General features: G+C 33.5%; 2 protein-coding genes across 3 annotated transcripts in view; one reads left to right on the forward strand and one right to left on the reverse strand.

Annotated features, from left to right (window-relative positions):
* LOC143062700 (uncharacterized) overlaps positions 1-11531 on the reverse strand; it is a 31000-nt gene extending 19469 nt beyond the window's left edge. The window contains exons 1-2 of the mRNA XM_076234452.1: positions 11430-11531; positions 3373-3481 (exon numbers count right to left, since the gene is read on the reverse strand). Of these exons, the coding sequence (XP_076090567.1) occupies positions 3373-3481; positions 11430-11432 (112 nt within the window). The 5' untranslated portion in view covers positions 11433-11531. The remainder of the gene's footprint in view (positions 1-3372; positions 3482-11429) is intronic.
* Positions 11532-17064: 5533 nt separating this feature from the next.
* Positions 17065-26514, forward strand: part of LOC143062701 (single-strand DNA endonuclease ASTE1-like) — a 58013-nt gene continuing 48563 nt past the window's right edge. Inside the window, exon 1 of one of the 2 annotated variants that reach the window (XM_076234458.1) lies at positions 17065-17160. The gene's annotated coding sequence lies outside the window, so the exon portion shown is untranslated. The remainder of the gene's footprint in view (positions 17161-26514) is intronic. The other variant, XM_076234456.1, reaches the window with a different exon arrangement.

The raw sequence follows: 26514 nt of genomic DNA on the forward strand, positions 1-26514 counted from the left end.
GAGTTGAAACATTGAGAAAACTTAACCTGCGGTCATGAAAGTCGTTTAAATTGAACAAAAGTAGTGATTGTACGTATATTTTGGAGTTGTGAGAAGGATATTTGTAAAACAACCTGAAATCGAGACTTTGATTGTCGCCATCAGGTGCACGACTGTAAATAATTATTTCTCGTTGCCGTTTGACAGTCAACCTTTCATTACCGATTGAGTCAGAGTCTTTTATCATCGTTTTAGACACTCTCAGGAGTCTGTAGTGCTACGGGTTTTATTTCTTTTCATTGAAAGGCTGTACTGCAGTATGTAGGTCGACAAAACGAAAGTCCACTTTTATTTTAAATAGAACCGGATATTGACAAAATTGACAGCTGAGTCTATAAATAGTGCGGTTCATAAAAACACGTGTTGTTACATCTCATAGATTTATTATTTTACATAAAAGTGGTTTCGAAAGATGAGACAATATTCTGCAATCTTATTCGTATTTTAATCGATTGTAAATTATTTTCCATGATGTATCTCGTCTTGAGACAGAGGTTTTTAAAAGTCTTGTTCAGCATACAAAAATTTTAAAAGTTGTTTTGAAAAACAAATAATGTTGACAGACAGAGAGTAAAAAAATCCTGAAAGATGCCAAGATGATTATTTTATGTAATAAATTGTTTTCTTTCTCATTTAAAAAAAAAAACATTGTCAAAGAAGGGAAGTGAAAAAAATTATATTTGTTTTAGAAGGGAAGGGAAAAAAAATTTTTCAGAATTGGAAAGGGGAAAAAAAAATTTTTTTTTTGCTGGAGGGAAGTGATTTTTTTCCCCAAAGTGAAATAACATAAGGTGTTGTCTGTTGCTTCTGATTAATCTTGAGATGGCATCATTTATTATTGTAAAATAATACTGTTCCTGTATGTTTCTGAAAACAATATAGGGGTTAAATTTTTTGTTTTGGAAATTATGAGGAAGAACTCCCCCTCATGTAGCACACTAACACAAAAGATGAATGACCAGTGCGGCTGTGCCTAAAGTTTATTACAATTTGTAATGCCAATATAAGCAACCATTTTTAACACTAGGAAACATCTTTTTTGTGTTCAAAAAGGGACTTCAAATGGTAGATAAATTGCTTCTTCTCTCAGATGCCAAGTCATATACATGTAGTAGTAAGGAGTAAGAGAAAAAACTGATCAAATTGGAAATGGGATAATGGGACCACATTAGGGTCTTGTAGCTGTCACCTTGTAAGTCAGCTTCTTAAATTAACACTGTTTATGGGACTAGTACACATAAGCAGGTATCTTCATACCACATTAATATATAGGCTTATATGTAAGTAACACTTGCTGCTGGATGTAAAAGATTAATTAATAGACTGGTGGTAACAATGGTTATAGTATAACAACCTCACTCAAGTAATTTTTATTCACTTTTTGACAAACCATTCCATTAATTAACCCAACAATATAAACAGAAAATTAAAAAAAATAGTTTCCATTGTCCTCACTCAATTTTAAAATCAAAATTTATGATATGAATCCTCCTATTCAATGAGTATGCAGCATTATAAACTAAAACAAATTTCATAGCTTCCAAATGTTATTACAAACTATATCATGCAGCTCCCTGGTGTAGCTTTCCATCAATAAATTTTAAAACTGCATTTTGCAGTAAAACATGTACATGATGTATTTTAATCCCTTTTTGGCAATAGTTTTCAACGACTTGCATCTGTGTCTACATATCATGAGTTTAAATAAAACAGTACCCAGTAGTTGTCAGCATATATTATCTTCTTTACCTCTACTGAATATGATTAATAAATTTAACTATGATGAAAATAAATTTAACTATGATGAAAATAAATTTAACTATGATGAAAATAAATTTATAAAATATTAATTGCCAGCTTTTAGTATTTATTTGTGCTGCTTTAACAAACATCAGTTGATGTATTTGTCAATTTTATGTTGTCTTATACATCCTAAATTTTGACTACAAAGTTCAAATTTAATTTCAACAATTTTCAAAAAAAAAAAAAATTCACTAGGCTCTTTATCTTGAGATACAGCTGAATATTTGCTTATTTGTAGTACATTTATTAATGCTTAAATATTTTTTTATATTATACAACCCCCATGACTCAAATCAAATTTATAGGAAATTTCATGGATTTAGAACTTTAAAAAAAAAATCACTTTTTGGGTTCATTTATTTTATCTATTGGAAAGCTTTATCTCATTCACATGTGGAAGAATTAAGGCATTACTGGGGTTAAGTCATAAAGTAATGAAGTCCCATCGATTATTATTGCAGTTAACAATTATTTTTAATTAGTTCAGTAATCGCACATCAACGCTGGGGGTATTATACAACTCGTCTCGAAGAGTTATTGTCCGTTATCGAGCCCGAGTTATCTTTCTTCTTTCGAAACCGTAAACAAATGGCGGCCAAAATCTACGTGAACGACAGTCTCGATTTACAAGTATTATTGCCAAGAAAACGAAAACGGAAACGGGTTTTGAAAGAAAATAATTCAGTAGCTCATAGAAATAGAATTTTGAAACACACGTGTGCTTAACAAATGTTTCCGAATGGAAGTGAAAGTGATATACGGTAGGCAATGACAAAAATTATCTTCCGATTCAATCAATCTACGTTTTCGACACGCGTTTTTAAGGTAAACTGCTTTTCACTCTATGAAAAGGTTACGGACGCTCAACCTATGATATTTATCTACATTTTATCAAAATTTGACCGCACAACTCGCTACAGTTCCCGAGTTTTCAATGACCAAAACTACGAGGTCGTTTTTGCTGAAGCACATGTGAAATTAATCCCGGTCAGGCAAACGGCTCGTGCAAATAAATTTCGGCCAGGGAATCCCGCGAAAAAATTAAATTCAGTAGTGAAAGTGTTAAAGATATTTTAAAAATAACCATAGAAAAAGTAGCATACCGATCAAAGGTCACCAGAATGTTGCTTTAGGCTTGTAGTACACCATGGGAGATAATTTAAACTATTTTTCATTTCATATTTGCCATAAACTCCTTACTTTATTAAAATGCATCTTTCAAAATCCTCAGTAACTTATTGCACTATGAATAATTTCTAAATATCTGATGGCTTTTGACCAGACTAGATGAGTTCTGACACCTATGAATATCAGATACAAAAAAAATAGCTATTTTAGTTATTATTATGCATTTTGCATTTTGTGCTATTTGTTTATTTTGTTACTGAGGGATTAAGTAATCTGAATTGAATGTGTACATGCATGCATAATGAATTGGAACATATATTTAATTATGAACAATGCTTGGATAAGTGCTAAGAAAAATTAATATAAGGAAGTGACTATAAACCTATCTATAAATGACTGTACCTTGATATTTGTTTGAAATAGAATGTCCATCCTGAGGATCAGCAATAACTGCTTGCCTTGGTCTCTTTCTGTAGTTAAAAATTGGAACAGGTGTACTTTTCCCTCTATCCTGAAATAAAAAGACTCCTTATCTAATGTTTGATCTTGCAATAATATGGAATATAGCTTGCAAGACTTGAAGAGATCTGAAAAGAGGCACATTGTCTAATAATTAATAGTATATTGAGTGGATTTTGCAAACGTAAAACCACAGAATGACAATAATTTTAAAACATTTTTTTTGTCTTTGCAGCATAAAAATCAGCACATTGTATTAACAAACTTTAAAGAAACACAGACCAAACTAAAATTTCAGTCTGAATGAAGTTAAGGTTAGTGCTAAGAGAGAAACAATCATGTTTAACCCTGTGACTATCACATATTTATGAATAAAAACTGAGGTTGGTTATATATACACAAAACAGATCACAACCCAATTTCACAAATTATCAAAAGATACCTAGAGGTCTGTTTGTTATCTGTGAATTTTAAGACTTAAACTAGGATTTTGGTTATTTCCCTTTTAATACGAACGCAAAAGTTTTTTGCAGTCATATTTTGGTATCATGTCGTCCTCTGCCTTTTCTAAAGACAGTTGGTTTCCGGACAATAACTCTAGTAAAAAATCTATGAAATTTTAACTCAAAGTTTATAACCTCAAAAGGAAGGTCGGGATTGATTAAGGGGGTCATGGTCCAAATAGTTTAGGAATTAAGGGCAATAAAAGGGGCCCAAATAAGCATTTTTGTAGTTTCCAGACAATAAACTGTGTTTAAAAAGTGTATGAGTTTCTCTGAAATATACCACAAGTTTCAATACAACAAAGGGATGATTAAGATTGACTTTGTGGGGGGTGTTGTTATGGCTCATGGAATTATGGGCAAACAAGGGTTTCCTGGTTAATGGACAATTAAGACAATTTCAAAAATTTCAAATCAGTGTAAGGAAGGTAATCCAATCACATTTAAAGTCCAATGTTGTGTATATTTGGATTACCTCCCTTACACTGCTTGTAAATTACTATAAAGAAATGTTGTATTGTCTTGAGGTGAAAAGCTGTCAATTATTTTAGAAGTTACAATTTGCAACAGCATAGTGGTATTGCACAAAAGCAAAAAAATTGAATACAGTTATCCTGTGTGTCAGAAACCTATTATGTGTCGAATATTTAATTACAATCCAAATTCGGACCTGTATCAAGCTCAAATATTGTGTCAAATTTTTGCACCAACTGTTCAGGGTTGGATCTCTGCGGTGGTATCCAGCTGGGCTCAGTGAAGCAATTTATTTGAAGGTTGTGTTAAAAATTTAAGTATTACAAATAATGAATAATTTGAGTAAAGGCCATTTCCTAGATTACACTACATAGAATGTATTATAAGTAACATTTGTAGCATTTTTGCATAAAAAGCACTGGCGGATCTAGTTCATAAGTGGGGGCCCACTGACTGCCTAAGGGTGAGGGGCCGCTCCAGTCACGCTTCAGTGATTCCCTATATAAGCAACCCAATTTTTTCCCAAAAAGGGGGGAGGGGGCTGGGCTGGGCCTTAAATCCGCCTCTGTGAAGTACATGGGTTTTACATTTTGTAATAATTGTGTCAACAGTTAACAACAGTACATGTATTATCTAATTTATATCTAATACTTTGGAAACACACAAGTGAGATTAGAATTTCAGCAGCCTTAGGAGTTGGACAATTTGATTTTCTTTTATCAAGAAATGTATAGATCTCTCTGGAATTATAGCACAAGGTTACATATCACAAAAGGAAGGCTGGGATTAAGTTTTGAGGGTAATTGTCCCAAAAGATAAGGAATTAAGGCCAAAAAAGGGGCCAAAAAACAAGCATTTTTTTCTAGTTTCCAGACAATAACTTGTGTTTAAGAGTGAGGATTACTCTATAACTGTACTTCAAGGTTCCATACAACAAAGGGAAGTCTAGGATTAAGTTTGGGGGAATAACTTCAAAAAGGGAAAAGGGGGATTTTTTTTCAATTTTTTTACAGGGTTCATATTTTTTAATTTATTTTTTTAAAAATTCAAATAATTGCACAGTATTGCACAATAGCATGAAATCTTCAATTGCACAATAACACAGTATTGGGGTCCTACTAAAAAGCGCCTGGGAGAAGAAAAAGCGCCCAGGGAAAAGAAAAAGAGCACTGGCAAGAAAAAAAGCGCCTGGTGAAAAGAAAAGGCGCTGGGGGAAATATATAGAAATTTTATTGGCATGAGACAACTTTGTGTCAATGAAATAAGTTATGCACATTGATTTTTTTTTTAAATTTTAGACATGTATTTTGCAAATTCAGATAATAGACATTTGTAATTTAAGCACAAAAACAAGTATGAATGTTCCAATTCAAACAATAATATATCAATACTATTTCAAAATACAGATAATAATGGATCACAACTTGTTTTTCAAAAACGATATCAAAATGAAAAATGCTGAAATAACTTAAATTTCACAGATAAATATTAATCTTATAAAATTAAAAGAGTTACACATTATTGCACAGCATTTTGCATTTTAGCACAGTATTGTGCAATGGCAAGAAATCTTCAATTGCACATTTTTGACAATAATGTACTAAGTTGGTTATTAATCCTATATTATGTCAAAATTTTTATCACAATCCAAATTCAGACAGAATTAAGCTTGAATATTGTGTCCAAACTAATTTACTTGCCCAAACTTTTCAGGGTTTGACCTCTGCAGTCATATCAGACTGAGCTCAGCAAAACATTTTATTATTTTCTGATGTTCAAAATTTTGGAATGAGAACACCTGGGATTATTTTATTTTTTCCCAGAAAGAGCAATCCTGCGAACTCTATGAAAAAGCACAATCATCATAAGATCTATATTTAAAAAAAACATTTCTATTTCTATATATCTTATTTGAATTAACTATATTTATAACTGGAAGCTAAATGTGTATAAATCTTGTTGCTTTATAAATCTTCTTGTCCCTAATTTAACATTACTCTACAAAGTGGTTAAATAGATCTTGCGGATATTAACAGTAACCATGCAACACTTGTTTAACACCACGCATCAAGAACAAGATCATCACATACCAAGAAGTTCCTGCAACATTCAACTAAGACTAATGGCTACAAGCACAGTGTTTTCCTATTTATAAGCAACTGTTTGGAACTCTTTTACAAGCAACAATAAGCTGAGGCTCCTGCCTTGGTATTTTTCAATACTTTCTTTCTAGTCTGTGTCATTCAAGTCAAATGATGGACTGGAGCTGTGCCGGCAAGGATTATTTCCTCATACTGCCATGGAAGCCAGGTTGGTTCAGGCCAGATGAAAGACAACAAATGGGTACCCCTCCCCCTTTATTAATTTTTATAATTTTTTTTTTCTTTTTTCTCTCTATTATCAGGGATGATTCCAGGTGTTTTCAACTGGGTCCCTTGAACATCAAATTGGGAATTTTTATTCTAATTGGGAATTTTTTAAGCATAAAATCTAAGACGAAATAACATTATTTTCCTGAAAAACAGAAAATGTATATTATTAAGTTTAACCTGTACACTGATGTTAATGTAAGTTGTAACATTTTGAATAATTCTGGTTGGGCTACTGTTATTACATGAATATCATTGAACATGATGAACTAGTTTATCATCTTAGCTATAGTTACCTAGGCCTATTACAAAAATGTATATTTCAGCTAACAAAAACCACTGAAAAAAATCATTCATCGGGTATTTTTTCAACAGCAGGTCATCTCTATATATTTACCTTAATTCAAATGGATTTCAAATTGAACTGGTCAATTGTCGAATTCAGAAAAGCAATTACAAAAGTTATATACTTAATTGATAAGGTATTTAAAGCATTGAACCAGTGTTCTTTAAAATTATTTGGATCATCTTTAAAACTTTTGAAATAGTTCAATAATGATGACATCGTATTTCATGAATATAATGGTCTATCATCAACATTATTTTCAAAAAAACGCTCAAACTTTTGTCTTTTGAGGAAATAATTTCTGCTACAAAACAAGTTTTCATCATATTATATAACCAGCTCTGCTGGGCGATCTGCTTTTACGAGACCGGCGTCCATTAAACCTTATCCATCAATGTTATATCAAAATTTTAATTTGCTCTCTGCCGAGGTCTGCTTTGACACCCATTTTTATCAACCTGCTGGGGGATCTGCTTTTACAAGATCCAATACTCCCATAACATCTATACTATTAAACGAGAAGACCTCATTATGGGTGTCGCTTCTCTTCTTTCCACAATAAATTAATCAACACGCCTCTGTGTCCTATAGGTACAGTGCATAGTGGCATTTGTCATCCATTCATATGATTATTCAGATTGAGTTATTTTGGGAGAAAATCGAGAAAAAGGGCCTTCCGGATATTGTCCCGTCGTCCTTGGACAAAATTTTAAGTCAGATTATACTTCCGGTTTGCGTTTTTCTGTATACTTTGAACATACATAAACTACGAATAAAGTGTATTTTCAGAATTCTATCTGCTATCATTTTCAAGTTTACTATCCACGGTGGTCACAGAGTTTATTAAATAGAGAGGGTCTGTATACTATATCAATGACCACCATGGATCGATTAGAAAACTTACAATTGAAAGTAAATACACTTTATTTATATAGTGAATGTTCATAATATACAGATAAGCGCTAAAATTATTCATGTGCACTTTTGATACCTTTTCTGAAATTCTCCAGTCATTAAATCTTTTACAAAATTCATTGATTACAAAAAAAAGAAGATGTGGTATGATTGCCATGTTGACAACTCTCCACAAGAGACCAAAATGACACAGAAATTAACAACTATAGGTCATCATTCGGCCTTCAACAACGAGCAAAGACCATACCGCATACTCAGCTTTAAAAGGCACCAAAATGAAAATGTAAAACAATTCAAACGAGGAAACTAGCGGCCTTATTTATGTACAAAAAATGAACGAAAAACAAATATGTAACGCATAAACAAACGACAACCACTGAAGTACAGGCTCCTTACTTAAATGTTCATAACATACTAAATGTATATATTCATATTGAAATTGATAGAAAACCACACATTGGGAATTTTGGAAATAAAGGAGGAGGGATTAAAAAAAACATTTTCCTGTCCCCAATAACCTATGATTTATGATAATTTTGCTGAAATTCTCCAATCATTCAATATTTCACAAAATTCTTCCAACAACACTTTACATACTTTAAACTACGCTCTGAATGCCTGCGATTTTGCGGGTGTGTTCTAGTATTAATCAATTGTATTCGGCTGCTAAAATTGTTTCCCACATGTTGACATAATTAAATCGTTGTTACTAAGATGCGATCGTAAACAGCATTCTTATCCGGATTTTAAAACGTTTTGACAACAAACTATGAAAAATTATAGTTGCCTTAATCGGTGACAGAAACTTTTCCGGAAATATCGATTTTTATTTTATTTTCCTGAATTGGGAATTCATTTTCATGTACATTTTTTTGGGCCGCTTGTTTTCATTTCGAAAGTGTACACCTAATTTTGGTCACAAACATCGTTTATATAAGGCTTCACTGTCGACCTGGAAAGGTACTAGTCTGAGATTACTCTGATGTCCAACGGCTATTTTGCCAGACAAGCTGGGGCCGTGGGACCCCAGCTTGTCTGGCAAAACAGCCGTTGGAGTTGGACGTCAGAGTAATCTTGGACTAGAATTTAAGGGCCACTTGTTTTAAAACGCTAAGCGGCCCTAAACTATATAGTGGAATCATCCCTGATTATACTTTATGGTTGCTTATATATTTTTGGTTTTATTAACGTATTTCTTGCACCCTCTGGAAGAGTTAAGAATTGGTCAAGTGTGACAGTTCAAGTACAATGAATGTAGATCACTAGAGTGGTATCAGGTCCGTTCGCGCCCAATATACTTTCGCACCCTACACGTTCGCACCTCGCATGTTCGCACCCAAGGTCCGTTCGCACTCTACACGTTTGCACCCAATTTTAATTCAAATTCCAGTTTAATAATTGGAAAATCATGATTGTTGTTTTAATTGCTTTCGTGTAAATACTAAATGTATTTACAGCTTGGTATGAGTAAAAGATTGAAGATTTTAAATGAAAAACACAAAAGATAATTGTTTTTAACAGCTTGGTCCCTTTGATCTGAAACAATGAAACAATAAAATATAGCAATACACTATTATAACCAAAACATGATAAAATTTATTCAACAAACCTAAAAAAATAAAAGTAGTCAGAATCTCACTTCATTTTTAAACAAGTCAATGAAACAAAGTAATAACAATACACTAACCAAAACATGATTAAGAGTTTATTCAACACAAAATAAAACGTTGACAGAATCCCACTTAATTTAGAAAGGAATATTATTTTTTTTTAACAATACACTATCCAAAACATGATTAAGATTTATTCAACACAAAAAAAAAATGCTGTTTCACTTTATTTTGAGACAATGAAAACAATTATACTTATAAGAATACTACTTGCCAAAACTTGATAACAAAGTTATTAAACACAAAACCAATTAAAATTGGGCGCGAACATGTAGGGTGCGAAAGTGAAAGGGGGCGAACATGAGTGGGTGCGAACATGAATGGGCGCGAACGAACCCGGATTCACTAGAGTAGATGTTAATATAGTGAGACCTATAAAAAAAAATTATGACGTCTTGCAAGGCTTGAAGTGGACAATTAAACAATGTATAAGGGAGCTACCATTTGATTTTTAGGGGGGGGGGGGGGGGGGGGGGCTAGGATGAAATTTGAAAAAAATAGGCAGGACAGGAGTTTTGAATAAAAAAAAGGCAGGATCTTATCTATCTATCTATCTTCCCGTCAAGGAGTGGACTCATATTTGAGTGTATATACTCCAGAGTGAGTGAACAGCTAAAAACCTTCAAGTATGTACAGTTAAAAAGAGATCTGTATGTACAGTTAAAAACGGTGCTGTAATTTAGATGTGGAGTAGTGTCGACACGCTGACATCTTGGATGGCATGTCGAAAGTGTTCCACAGACGGGGAAGCTCGGATATCTGGAGGTATGTTGTTCCAGGATATGATGGTGGCTGGGATGAATAAATATTTAAAGCAGTCCAGTCTGGTCCTTATCTGTCTGATGTTATTTGACACGGAACCACAGGTTCTGGTATCATGATGGCTGAGCAGGTGGTGAACAGGAACTTCTACAATATGGTTTATTATCTTGTAAAACATGATGACTCTGCTCCTGGCTCTCCTATGTTCCAGTGGTTCCCAACCTAGTTGCTGGGTCATTTTAGTCACACAACCTGGTTCCCTCGAGAAAAAGTCCCCCATTACGAATCTAGCAGCCTGGTGTTGTACGTTTTCCAGTTGTTTGATTTGTTGTTGCTGGTAGGGATCCCAGACTCGAGGACGAGTCTTACTAAAGTTGTGTAGGCTCGACTTTTTACTTCCTGAGGACAACTCCTGAGGTTCCTTCGCAGGAATCCAACAGATCTGGAGGCTTTGGCTGTGGTCTGGTTAATGTGCTCACGCCAAGACAGGTCCTTGCTGATGTATAAGCCAAGGTATGAGCAACTTGGTAAAAAAAAAAAGGCAGGATGACAATTTGTGTAAAAAAAAGTCAGGATAACTCGTAAAAAAAAAGGCAGGACCGAATAGAGTAAAAAATAAAAAGGCAGGACAGAGATTACAACTAAAAAAAAAGCAGGACAAAATTTTTCATCCTAGCCCCCCCATAAAAATCAAATGGTAACTCCCTAACATTTATTACCTAAATATCAAGAGGCAAAGCTGATCGCTATGTAGAATATGCAATATTTATGGTGTTTTCGTAGTAAAAACAGTAAAGTTTGATTTGCAGACGACAAATGGTCAGTGGATAAAGCCAGGTCGGAGTCACTCAGTCAGCATAATTTCTTTCTTAAACACATGAATACTAGCTGCGGAATAAGCTATAAATCTTCATAAAATGTACTTTAACTGAGACATTTGTAATTTTATATGAATATGTACCATCAAAAATATTGTAAATTCGAGTTGAAATTCCCTCTGCTTCACTACACACAATTTATCTTTTCATAAAAGAGTATTTCAACACAACAATTTCTATCGACAGTTTGTTTCTTTTAAGAACCATCTAAAAATACAACTAAAACCATTTATAATATTTTAGAAATAACGCACCACAACGACCATTTTTATCGACAAACCTTTCGCCAGATTGTTTTTTTTAAGAACCATTAAAAATCCACCTAAAACTATTTATAATGTTTTAGAAATAACGCACTACAACGATCATTTTTATCGACAAAACTTTCGCCAGATTGTTTCATAAATGAACCATTAAAAATCCAACCAAAACCATTTATAATGTTTTAGAAATAACGCACCACAACGACCATTTTTATCGACAAAACTTTCGCAAGATTGTTTCTTTTAGGAACCATTAAAAATCCACCTAAAACCATTTATAATGTTTTAGAAATAACGCACCACAACGACCATTTTTATCGACAAAACTTTCGCCAGATTGTTTCTTTTAGGGACCATTAAAAATCCACCTAAAACCATTTATAATGTTTTAGAAATAACGCACCACAACGACCATTTTAATCGACAAAACTTTCGCCAGATTGTATCTTTTAAGAACCATTTAAAAATTCAACTAAAACCATTTGTTTTAAAAAATCACACAAACCACAACGACCTTTTTTTAAAGTCAAAACATCGCCAGATTGTTTCTTTTAAGAATCATAAAAATCCAACTAAAACCATTTATAATTTTTTAGTAAAAACGCACAACAACGACCTTTTTAAATCGACAAAACTATCGCCAGATCAATTCTTTTTTTTAACACCAAGTCTAAAATAAAACCATGCAAAATGGACCACAAATGATCAGATTTGATTGAAATCTTGTTAAGTGTGCCAACAACATTACCAAAGAAGTTCATAAACAATATTTCCTCTGGTCCCAGCTATGAGATGATATAATGACAGGGAGCCAGATTTTCCATTTTTCTACGAAAATAACCAATTTCAACACCTTGAAACTTATAAAATGCGGAAAATTATGATTTATTGAATAATCAAGTGTTAAAGCTTGAGAAACTCATCAAGACATACATTTTTCAATAAAAAAAATATTTTCAAAAAAACATTAATCATTAATCATCAAGAACAAGACCATACTGACAAGGTTTAGTCAGGACCCCAAGACTATCCATTCTGAAATTGAGTTAATTTCGCGGAAAAAATAATTTGGCGGCAATTTGGAAAATTTTCTATTTTCTGTTTCTTACTTGCCATTGGAGTCAAAAACAGATTTCTTTCTATTCTATCGTTTAAGCATTTGTCTTGTTGTTAATATCTATTAAAGAAAATAATACCTACATTGGCCGTCATTTAACAATTACGTTAAAAATACAAAAATATGAGAAATTATCTGTTATTTTTTTTTCACAGATAAACAAAGATTATATATACTATATAACAAATTAATAATACGTATCTCAAAGTTAAAAAAAAGGACATGCAATAACTCAAATTAGAAGTAAACTGACGAGTTTAGACATAATGAATTGTTTGCACATCTTGTTATGCTGATAATTTATATCGCCATACTGCACTATTTATATCGGGAAAGTGAGACAGGGTTCCTAGATTCTCTCGTTGGTGACAGCGGCGTCAACATTAAATTAAAGTATTTTTAATAACTTTGTCAAACCTTCAAATACAGTATCCAGGGCAAATTTTCGAAAACATATAGTTACAGTCTGGGGATAAATATGTTACACATCAATTACTTTGGCATACCTTCATAAAATTTTATAAAGCTTTTGCAGAAGCTTCTTTATGTTTAAGAGATAATGTCTGAAGCAAACTTTAGTTTTTTTTCTTTTCATTTCAGTATTTTTCTGCTAGATGGACTTAGTGTTTAGCTCACCTGACCAAAGGGTCTAGTGAGCTTTTCTTATCACTTGGCGTCCGTCGACCGTCGGTCATCCGTCGTCGTTGAAATTTACAAAAAATCTTCTCTTCTGAAAGTACTGGACCAAGTTCAACCAGACTTGGCCACAATCATCATTGGGGTACCTTGTTTAAAAAAATGTGTCCGGTGACCTGGTCAACCAACCAAGATGGCCACCATGGCTAAACAAAGAACATAGGGATAAAATGTAGTGTTTGGCTTATATCTCTGAAACCAAAGCATTTATAGCAAATCTGACTGAGTAAAATTGTTTATCAGGTCAAGATCTATCTGCCCTGAAATTTTTAGATGAATCAGACAACCTGTTATTAGGTTGCTTCCCCTGAATTGGTAATTTTAAGGAAATATTGCCGTTTTTGGTTATTATCTGGAATAAAAGTATAGATAGGGATAAACTGTAAACAGCAATAATGTTCAGCAAAGTTAGATCTACAAAGAAGTCACTTGACCAACATGGTCAGTTGACCCCTTAAGGAGTTATTGCCCTTTATAGTCAATGTTTAACAACTTTTCATAAATTTTTGTAATCTTTTACAAAAATCTTCTTCTCTGAAACTATTAAGACAAATTTAACCAAACTTTTCTACAATCATCATAAGGTTATCTAGTTTTAAAATTGTGTCCGATGAACCCGCCTGCGAACCAAGATGGCAGACTTGGCAAAAAAAAAAAAGAAATGTAGATTTTGGCTTATATCTCTGAAACCAAAGCATTTATAGCAAATCTGACTGAGTAAAATTGTTCATTAGGTCAAGATCTATATGTCCTGAAATCATCAGACCATTCAGGCAACCAGTTGTTGGGTTGTTGCCCCTGAATTGGTAATTTTAAGTACATTTTGCCGTTTTTGGTTATTATCTTGATTATTATTATAGATAGAGATAAACTATAGATAGAGCAATAATGTACAGAAAAGTAAGTCCTAAAAATAAGTAAACACAATTTTGTCATGAATCCATTTGTGTCCTTTGTTTAATATGCACACATACCAAGGTGAGCGACACAGGTTCTTTAGAGCCTCTAGTTTTTACTGTTTGCATTTACAGACAGTCTGGGATTGATATTTTTTTAACATGACGAATTTGTAAAACTTCATGGATTGTTATGAAACTTGGACAGACGCTAATCTTCAAGACCAAGAAATAGCATCTTAAAGAGTTTGATTCTATTTCAATTCCATTCTGTATTTGACTGATATATGGACTCACCTTTTATGTCAATCTTACACCTTTTCACTGACCGCAACAATCATAGGCTAAACACAGGATTCCGACGAACCTTAAAGTTTCTATCTATTGGTGAGTTAATTACTAAGTATTAGGCAATTTATTTTCAGTTAAGAGCACAAACAATTTAACTCCAACGCGAGCTCGTCAGACAGTTTTGACGTAAAAAGACGGTAGGGAGATCTCAACATTATGAAAATTCAAGTTTACAGATCTAACATTGTTGGGTTGATGTTAAGACGAGTTGTATAAACATATGTTAAGGTGCATTCATACGATACGATTTTCCATTCGATTTTCATTCGATTTTTACCACAGTCGTTTGAATTTTAGTGATAAATAAACAAAAACAAAAAATAAAAAAAAGTCGCTAGATATATTCAAACGACTGTGATTAAACCATAATAGCTAAGATGACTGCAGCGTTCATTATTCTCTACTGTAACGGTATAAAGATGCCGCAAATGTGAAAAGACGAAGACGAATCTTAATATTGGAACCACACTGTCTTTCTTCATTTGAACAATTTGAAATGAAATGGATATTATGTCGGATACACTGAGACGCGCTAAGTACTACGCAAAAGGGGGATTTGTTTCCTATAAGAACTGGCGGACGTATTAGCGGTATACAATGCAAATCCACTTTTAACTCATCTTATTTCCTTCCCGGCTTTCTTCTAGACTAGACAATGTTCTAAATAGGCTTTCTATCACGTCCGCGTTCTGGTATCAATTTATAGATGTTTCACTTCAGGCACAGTGGTAATCGACAAAGCGTTTAAAAAGAGGATGTTTTATTTCCATTAAAAGAGCTCACAATGAACGAATTAATACAATGTATCATTATCATTTTTTTTTTTAATAATTCGCCAAAACAATATACATAGTTACAATAGTTAAATTGCACCTATATTTTTACCATTTTTCACCTACGTTTTTTTTATGATCCAGACAAAAGTTTCCATTCTGTGTTTATTTTGTAGATGTTATACCCCAGTCCCACTAGGCCACGATCGCACTACGATCTGTGAAAAAAATGCAAATTTTAATGATCGTAGTACGATCTTGTAGATCGCAGTAAGGTCGTATCACGGTCGTGGTGAGGTCTTCAAGATCGTGATGAGCGTGGCAAACTTTGAACATGTTCAAAACAATCGTGGTGCGGTCGTGGCGAAATCAGGTCGTAGTAGAAGCGTAGTGAGAGCGCACTAAGATCGTAGTAAGATCGCAAAGGTCGCTGTACCATCGTAATGAGAGCGTAGCGAAAGCGTGATTTTATTCGGAGAAACTGCGCTACGATCTCATTGCGACGTTATTACGACCTCACTACGACTATCACGTTCTCACCGCGACCAAACTACGCTTCCACTACGACTAAACCACGCTGTTCACGACCATAGTACGATTCTAGCACGCCCTTACCGTCCTCATCACAATCTTCTTACGACCTGACTACGTTCATACTACGACCATTATTCTCATTGTCATTTTCCTATAAAATATATTAATTCTCTCCAGGTTTTGTTTGTCTGTAGGTAATTGGGACTTCTTGACCATTTTCTCTAACGGCTCAACTATGCTTCTTGTTTTCATATAGATTAGACCGTTGGTTTTCCCGTTTGAATGGTTTTACACTAGTAATTTTTGGGGCCTTTTATATCTTGCTGTTCGGTGTAAGCCAAGGCTCCGTCTTGCAGGCCGTATCTTGGCCTATAATTGTTACTTTTAAAAATTGTTACTTGGATTGAGAGTTGTCTCATTGGCACTAATACCACATCTTTCTATATCTATTGACACATCTGTTTCATATCTGCTATCGTTCACTAAAATATCGTCATTTCAGCTTTATGGACCAGCAATAGGTTGTAATTTAGGTCGGATTGGTCGGTCCGACATCTCTACTTGATCAAGATTCGTTACTATCAGAGCTCCATTTGCCTCTACATCAACCCTAACACCACGCCCACGTGTTCTAGTAGATTTTGGTGGCATGGCTGTATTTTTTTCTTCGAGAAATCTACGTATTAATCAGAAATATAACTGAAGGAATGATACTGTATTGATATGGAACACGATGTTGACGTTATTGCTGAGAGCGTAGTAAGATCGTGGTTTGAACGTAGTGTAATCGTGGTAAGAACGTGCAATAATCGCAGTAGAAGCGTGGTAAGATCGTGTTGCAATCGGATAACTCCTGGCATGGTCGTAGTGAGAACGTGATGAGCGTAGAAAGATCTTGATAAGCGTAGTAAGGTCGCAGAATAAGCGCGGTGAAAACGTGTTATAATCGTAGCGGGATCGTTGTAGAAGCGTAATGAGGACGTAGTAGCATCGTGAAAGCAACGAAAATTTACATTTTCATGCCGCTCATACCGCGACCTCACCACGATCTTTGAACGTCATGATTGTGACGCCATCAAGATGAACGTTGGCATAGCTGCTCTTGCGGATAAAATGACCAGCATGGTTTTGGTTGCGGAGAAATATGTATGTACAAAAGTCAGTGATATTTGCTGTATACAAAGGTAAAATGGACATACAAAGATATATGGGTTAAAGAACATCAGTTGTTCGACCTGTTAGTCAAATGCATTTTGTTTAAATATACTTCTTCACTTTTTTGGTCTTTTGGAAAATGTTGTTTGTGCTGTATTTAGACCCTTCTACAACGAAATTTGTTTTACGTGCACACGTATAAAAATTGCGGTTTTTATCCAACGCAATCATAGGTTTGAACGTAGTTTTCAATTTAGACTCGTTTATATTTTTTCGTTTGGGCTTGTATCATAATTTCCCTCCAGTTTATATGATCCGTTCATCCTATATTGACTCTTAAAATTAAAGAGTCTATCTAAAATGAGGGTACCTTATCTAAAAATGAGGGTACTTTTTATATGGCCTTCCAAATACCGTTTCGATCCCTAACATCACTGAAGAGACATTTATTGTCGAAATCCGGACCTGGTGTACTGAAAAAATATTGACACCTTATGTTTGTGGCATAACATCGTGGCCAGAAGTAAAAAAAAAAATTCTGTTTAGTATTAAATTTATATTAAGATCCATTTTGTTACATCTTGTGATCAATTTTATATGGCAATCGCCAATGGCAGTCAGCAGGGTTAAAGAACATCAGTTGTTCGACCTGTTAGTCAAATGCGTTTTGTTTAAATATACTTCTTCACTTTTTTGGTCTTTTGGAAAATGTTGTTTGTGCTGTATTTAGACCCTTCTACAACGAAATTTGTTTTACGTGCACACGTATAAAAATTGCGGTTTTTATCCAACGCAATCATAGGTTTGAACGTAGTTTTCAATTTAGACTCGTATATATATAAAATAGATTGCCTATCAATGTAATTTTAACACACTATTTAGTATGTAAATATTAAAATGTTTAAAATATTTACAAAATGATAAAAATCATAGTGTGTTAAAATTACACTGATAGGCAATCTATAATTTTATTTGTGTAATTGAATTGATCTCTGTACTGATTAATCCACACTCTCATAGATTTGTATGTCATGTGCTGCTATTTATAGGCACTTATATATATATATATAATATATATATATTTAACTGCCAGAAGAAGACGGATTTATAACAAAGGTGTGCTACCATAAGACATCAATTTTGAAGGTCACAATTTCAGTCACTAATCGAGAAAAAGGGTAAAAAAAGGAGTTTTCGTGTCATGATGGTTTTTTTTTATATTTCTCTATAAATAGGAAAAGATGTTTCTGCATTTTCGCATGATAGATTTTTTTACTGCTGATGTTGGACGATTTCGCCAGACAAACCCGAGTCAATCCAACAATCACGCGGCAATATGGACAACACGATCGAGGGCCTATAATGATTGAGTGTTGGTCCATGCAATATGAGATGATCCTAAAGCCCCCCTCCCCAATGAAAAAGGGAAAATTCTTCAATTGTTTCAAATTATGTAAGTTCTATTGCGAATAGGTTGATACATTCTGTAAATTAGAAATGTCAATGTTTAGCTTTTACTTTAATAATCTTCATAAATCTGCTGTAATTGACATATTTGAACTGAATTGATTTGATATGGTAACGCTACATATTTTTTTTTAGTAAAAATAGATATTTGATCCAATGTCTTATCTTAAAAGATACTTATAACCAACATTTAAAATTCATCCTGGTGTAAAACATCTTGTATACCTCGCTATCTTTTTGATTAAGATTTTGAACAAGAATAAATATTGATGACAAACTTTCAAAAGATTTCTATTTTGACAGTTTGTGTAGTTTTCATAAATTCTAGAGGTTAGGATTCTGCAAATAAGAAAATATGTAAGACACAGTTGAAAAATGAAGCTGCTAAAGTGACCTAAATATCTGGTAGACTATTATGTCTTATGGCCATCTGTTAATGTCTTACCACTGCTATTGCGTCTTGGACAGCCCTCAGTGTGATGGTATTTTTTATCCGTTATAAAGTTCTCGCTGTGAATTTGAGTGGAATATTCCCTTTTCCAGTATCTGATTGATGTTATTTGATAGATTTATAATACATTAATATTTCCGTTGTCATGGGGCTAAAACGTGGTCAAAAAAATTAATTGCACAGTTTTGAGCAATAGCAGGAAGTCTTCAATTGCACAGTATTGTGCAATAGCAAAATATTTCCAATAGCACAGTATTGCATAATAGCACAGTATTGCACAATAGCACAGTATTGCGCAATAGCAAGAAATCTTTAATTTCACAGTATTGAGCAAAAGCAAGAAATCTTCAATTGCACAGTATTGCGCAATAGCAAGAAATCTTTATTTACACAGTATAGCGCAATAGCAATAAATCTTCGATTGAAAATAAATACAAATCTTTTCACCAATTTAAATGGGATCAATTTAAAGTATTTAATTTTTGGGTGTTCTAACCTTGTATTACTATTTTGGTTATTGAGTCCCATATTAAATTGGTCTACATTGAGGTCTAAAGGTTCAAATTTAAACTTTGTTTGATTGCATCAAATCTGAAATATTGCGGTTGTATGATATGTTGAATCTTATTGTGTATTTTATTTTGGGAACTGTTTACAAATGAGTCTACAAATTAGTCCATATTAAGGTTTTACTCCAGAGATGTGGCAAACTTTTTTTCTTATTTGATTTTATCATATTTTTGCTGGAAATGCATAAATATAAATGATCGATTGATCATTGTTTAGATGCAACAGGCACCAAGGGACGATGCTCTAGAATTGTGAGCTTCAAAGCTCTTACAATCCTCCTCTTCTCTTATGCAGAAAAACAAACATAAATGTAAAAGAAGTTCATGTAAATAAAATATACTGCAGTAATAGGTATTGAGAATAGTGTAGGCTTCTGTACTGCATCATACACCAAGGGGTGGTGCTCAATATATTTTTGGTTTTATCTTATGAAATTACCGTATTACTTGCGCCCACCAGAAGCATTGAGTATTGGTCAAGTTAGAATGTGCAGTGACAACTCTGAACATTGTAGTAGTAGTAATAGAATATTGAAAAATCGAGTTGAAATTCACTCTGCTTAACTACACACAACTTATCTTTTTAAGAGAGAGTATTTCAACACAACAAATCCTTTTGCAAGATAGTTTCTTTAAAGGACCTTTAAAAAATATCAAACTAAACACATTCACTGACATTGATAACATTTTACAAATAGGTTACAATGTACCAAATAACATTACATGGGCGCAGCCATTTTATGAAGAGAACATGACATAGAGATAAAAATAGATGGCTCTCTGTGATTGGTTGTTATATCTTTTACATATTTTTCTTCTGGAATGCATTATGAATGAAGTTTCATGCAAGCACAAATTTGTCCTTAAATGTATAGTATGAAGGGCCGGAAATATTTTTTTTATGTTGCTCATAATTAGGAAAATTTTTCTGCGAAATCGTCAGGTATCGTGAAAAACCCCAAAATTCACCAAGAAAAGCCATGGGACCATATATATTTGAGTGCGGTAAAATCGCAAAAAGATATCGAGCTTCAATTAGACAACAGCAGTTTTTCCATAATTAGTTTATTAAAAGCGCCTTTTAAGGAGATAATTGCTAAAAATAGCATTGCCGGCAATGGGGCCACCATTTAGTACTTTATATCCTATAATGGTCTCAAAATATGTCAAAAATTGTATTTAAAGAAAGATTTAGACATCAAAAACGCTTTACTAGTGTTGTGATATGTGTGAATAATTCCGTTTTCATGCTATAGTCTGTTTCTTATTTGCATTCAAAATACGGGTAGGTACAGGATTACATCGCCTTGATGTGTCTTTTCTGTTTTTATCCAAAATTTGTCTTACAGGCTTGATAGCCATATATAGGCCTAACTTTTGGCGATACTTGTTAGATCTTGTCACATCACATGACACAGAAATCTTCGGATTTAACCCTCCCCCTTTTTTGGTAAAAACGGCTCCAAGGGTATATTCATATGCTAAACGATTTCGCATCATTCAAAACATTTACCAGACTACTTGTATAGCTAATATAGACCACCAGAAGCTGTTTTTTACGAAAAGAAGCCAAAGTGTGCACATGTATCCGATTTATAAAGCTATAGTCCGTTTCAAAATAGTGAATTTATTTCATATTGAACTGGTCCGAATTTTTAATTTGGTTTTCGGCACAGCATCACTCAAATTAAATTTTCTGTTGATCAATATCAGAAGCACATGATTACTTCGAAAAGGCAATACTAACAAAGAGACAAAATATTACACCTGCAACAAACAGTACCGTAATGTCTATAAAAATCAGTGTAATTTTTTACCAATTTTTAAACAGGGGTAGGCTCCAGAAATTAATTCCTGTGTATTATACAGTTTTCAATGAGATATTTTGCATAGTAGAATGAAGTCAAGCAATATGCAAGTAACTAATGCGGCAAAAAAAATCAAATTTCAAAAATTGTTTATTACCGTATAGGTTACAATGTACCAAATAACATTACATGGGCGCAGCCATTTTATGAAGAGAACATGACATAGAGATAAAAATAGATGGCTCTCTGTGATTGGTTGTTATATCTTTTACATATTTTTCTTCTGGAATGCATTATGAATGAAGTTTCATGCAAGCACAAATTTGTCCTTAAATGTATAGTATGAAGGGCCGGAAATATTTTTTTTATGTTGCTCATAATTAGGAAAATTTTTCTGCGAAATCGTCAGGTATCGTGAAAAACCCCAAAATTCACCAAGAAAAGCCATGGGACCATATATATTTGAGTGCGGTAAAATCGCAAAAAGATATCGAGCTTCAATTAGACAACAGCAGTTTTTCCATAATTAGTTTATTAAAAGCGCCTTTTAAGGAGATAATTGCTAAAAATAGCATTGCCGGCAATGGGGCCACCATTTAGTACTTTATATCCTATAATGGTCTCAAAATATGTCAAAAATTGTATTTAAAGAAAGATTTAGACATCAAAAACGCTTTACTAGTGTTGTGATATGTGTGAATAATTCCGTTTTCATGCTATAGTCTGTTTCTTATTTGCATTCAAAATACGGGTAGGTACAGGATTACATCGCCTTGATGTGTCTTTTCTGTTTTTATCCAAAATTTGTCTTACAGGCTTGATAGCCATATATAGGCCTAACTTTTGGCGATACTTGTTAGATCTTGTCACATCACATGACACAGAAATCTTCGGATTTAACCCTCCCCCTTTTTTGGTAAAAACGGCTCCAAGGGTATATTCATATGCTAAACGATTTCGCATCATTCAAAACATTTACCAGACTACTTGTATAGCTAATATAGACCACCAGAAGCTGTTTTTTACGAAAAGAAGCCAAAGTGTGCACATGTATCCGATTTATAAAGCTATAGTCCGTTTCAAAATAGTGAATTTATTTCATATTGAACTGGTCCGAATTTTTAATTTGGTTTTCGGCACAGCATCACTCAAATTAAATTTTCTGTTGATCAATATCAGAAGCACATGATTACTTCGAAAAGGCAATACTAACAAAGAGACAAAATATTACACCTGCAACAAACAGTACCGTAATGTCTATAAAAATCAGTGTAATTTTTTACCAATTTTTAAACAGGGGTAGGCTCCAGAAATTAATTCCTGTGTATTATACAGTTTTCAATGAGATATTTTGCATAGTAGAATGAAGTCAAGCAATATGCAAGTAACTAATGCGGCAAAAAAAATCAAATTTCAAAAATTGTTTATTACCGTATAGGTTACAATGTACCAAATAACATTACATGGGCGCAGCCATTTTATGAAGAGAACATGACATAGAGATAAAAATAGATGGCTCTCTGTGATTGGTTGTTATATCTTTTACATATTTTTCTTCTGGAATGCATTATGAATGAAGTTTCATGCAAGCACAAATTTGTCCTTAAATGTATAGTATGAAGGGCCGGAAATATTTTTTTTATGTTGCTCATAATTAGGAAAATTTTTCTGCGAAATCGTCAGGTATCGTGAAAAACCCCAAAATTCACCAAGAAAAGCCATGGGACCATATATATTTGAGTGCGGTAAAATCGCAAAAAGATATCGAGCTTCAATTAGACAACAGCAGTTTTTCCATAATTAGTTTATTAAAAGCGCCTTTTAAGGAGATAATTGCTAAAAATAGCATTGCCGGCAATGGGGCCACCATTTAGTACTTTATATCCTATAATGGTCTCAAAATATGTCAAAAATTGTATTTAAAGAAAGATTTAGACATCAAAAACGCTTTACTAGTGTTGTGATATGTGTGAATAATTCCGTTTTCATGCTATAGTCTGTTTCTTATTTGCATTCAAAATACGGGTAGGTACAGGATTACATCGCCTTGATGTGTCTTTTCTGTTTTTATCCAAAATTTGTCTTACAGGCTTGATAGCCATATATAGGCCTAACTTTTGGCGATACTTGTTAGATCTTGTCACATCACATGACACAGAAATCTTCGGATTTAACCCTCCCCCTTTTTTGGTAAAAACGGCTCCAAGGGTATATTCATATGCTAAACGATTTCGCATCATTCAAAACATTTACCAGACTACTTGTATAGCTAATATAGACCACCAGAAGCTGTTTTTTACGAAAAGAAGCCAAAGTGTGCACATGTATCCGATTTATAAAGCTATAGTCCGTTTCAAAATAGTGAATTTATTTCATATTGAACTGGTCCGAATTTTTAATTTGGTTTTCGGCACAGCATCACTCAAATTAAATTTTCTGTTGATCAATATCAGAAGCACATGATTACTTCGAAAAGGCAATACTAACAAAGAGACAAAATATTACACCTGCAACAAACAGTACCGTAATGTCTATAAAAATCAGTGTAATTTTTTACCAATTTTTAAACAGGGGTAGGCTCCAGAAATTAATTCCTGTGTATTATACAGTTTTCAATGAGATATTTTGCATAGTAGAATGAAGTCAAGCAATATGCAAGTAACTAATGCGGCAAAAAAAATCAAATTTCAAAAATTGTTTATTACCGTATAGGTTACAATGTACCAAATAACATTACATGGGCGCAGCCATTTTATGAAGAGAACATGACATAGAGATAAAAATAGATGGCTCTCTGTGATTGGTTGTTATATCTTTTACATATTTTTCTTCTGGAATGCATTATGAATGAAGTTTCATGCAAGCACAAATTTGTCCTTAAATGTATAGTATGAAGGGCCGGAAATATTTTTTTTATGTTGCTCATAATTAGGAAAATTTTTCTGCGAAATCGTCAGGTATCGTGAAAAACCCCAAAATTCACCAAGAAAAGCCATGGGACCATATATATTTGAGTGCGGTAAAATCGCAAAAAGATATCGAGCTTCAATTAGACAACAGCAGTTTTTCCATAATTAGTTTATTAAAAGCGCCTTTTAAGGAGATAATTGCTAAAAATAGCATTGCCGGCAATGGGGCCACCATTTAGTACTTTATATCCTATAATGGTCTCAAAATATGTCAAAAATTGTATTTAAAGAAAGATTTAGACATCAAAAACGCTTTACTAGTGTTGTGATATGTGTGAATAATTCCGTTTTCATGCTATAGTCTGTTTCTTATTTGCATTCAAAATACGGGTAGGTACAGGATTACATCGCCTTGATGTGTCTTTTCTGTTTTTATCCAAAATTTGTCTTACAGGCTTGATAGCCATATATAGGCCTAACTTTTGGCGATACTTGTTAGATCTTGTCACATCACATGACACAGAAATCTTCGGATTTAACCCTCCCCCTTTTTTGGTAAAAACGGCTCCAAGGGTATATTCATATGCTAAACGATTTCGCATCATTCAAAACATTTACCAGACTACTTGTATAGCTAATATAGACCACCAGAAGCTGTTTTTTACGAAAAGAAGCCAAAGTGTGCACATGTATCCGATTTATAAAGCTATAGTCCGTTTCAAAATAGTGAATTTATTTCATATTGAACTGGTCCGAATTTTTAATTTGGTTTTCGGCACAGCATCACTCAAATTAAATTTTCTGTTGATCAATATCAGAAGCACATGATTACTTCGAAAAGGCAATACTAACAAAGAGACAAAATATTACACCTGCAACAAACAGTACCGTAATGTCTATAAAAATCAGTGTAATTTTTTACCAATTTTTAAACAGGGGTAGGCTCCAGAAATTAATTCCTGTGTATTATACAGTTTTCAATGAGATATTTTGCATAGTAGAATGAAGTCAAGCAATATGCAAGTAACTAATGCGGCAAAAAAAATCAAATTTCAAAAATTGTTTATTACCGTATAGGTTACAATGTACCAAATAACATTACATGGGCGCAGCCATTTTATGAAGAGAACATGACATAGAGATAAAAATAGATGGCTCTCTGTGATTGGTTGTTATATCTTTTACATATTTTTCTTCTGGAATGCATTATGAATGAAGTTTCATGCAAGCACAAATTTGTCCTTAAATGTATAGTATGAAGGGCCGGAAATATTTTTTTTATGTTGCTCATAATTAGGAAAATTTTTCTGCGAAATCGTCAGGTATCGTGAAAAACCCCAAAATTCACCAAGAAAAGCCATGGGACCATATATATTTGAGTGCGGTAAAATCGCAAAAAGATATCGAGCTTCAATTAGACAACAGCAGTTTTTCCATAATTAGTTTATTAAAAGCGCCTTTTAAGGAGATAATTGCTAAAAATAGCATTGCCGGCAATGGGGCCACCATTTAGTACTTTATATCCTATAATGGTCTCAAAATATGTCAAAAATTGTATTTAAAGAAAGATTTAGACATCAAAAACGCTTTACTAGTGTTGTGATATGTGTGAATAATTCCGTTTTCATGCTATAGTCTGTTTCTTATTTGCATTCAAAATACGGGTAGGTACAGGATTACATCGCCTTGATGTGTCTTTTCTGTTTTTATCCAAAATTTGTCTTACAGGCTTGATAGCCATATATAGGCCTAACTTTTGGCGATACTTGTTAGATCTTGTCACATCACATGACACAGAAATCTTCGGATTTAACCCTCCCCCTTTTTTGGTAAAAACGGCTCCAAGGGTATATTCATATGCTAAACGATTTCGCATCATTCAAAACATTTACCAGACTACTTGTATAGCTAATATAGACCACCAGAAGCTGTTTTTTACGAAAAGAAGCCAAAGTGTGCACATGTATCCGATTTATAAAGCTATAGTCCGTTTCAAAATAGTGAATTTATTTCATATTGAACTGGTCCGAATTTTTAATTTGGTTTTCGGCACAGCATCACTCAAATTAAATTTTCTGTTGATCAATATCAGAAGCACATGATTACTTCGAAAAGGCAATACTAACAAAGAGACAAAATATTACACCTGCAACAAACAGTACCGTAATGTCTATAAAAA

Source organism: Mytilus galloprovincialis, chromosome 2, assembly GCF_965363235.1.
Source record: "Mytilus galloprovincialis chromosome 2, xbMytGall1.hap1.1, whole genome shotgun sequence".
In the NCBI taxonomy this organism is placed as follows: Eukaryota; Metazoa; Mollusca; class Bivalvia; order Mytilida; family Mytilidae; genus Mytilus; species Mytilus galloprovincialis.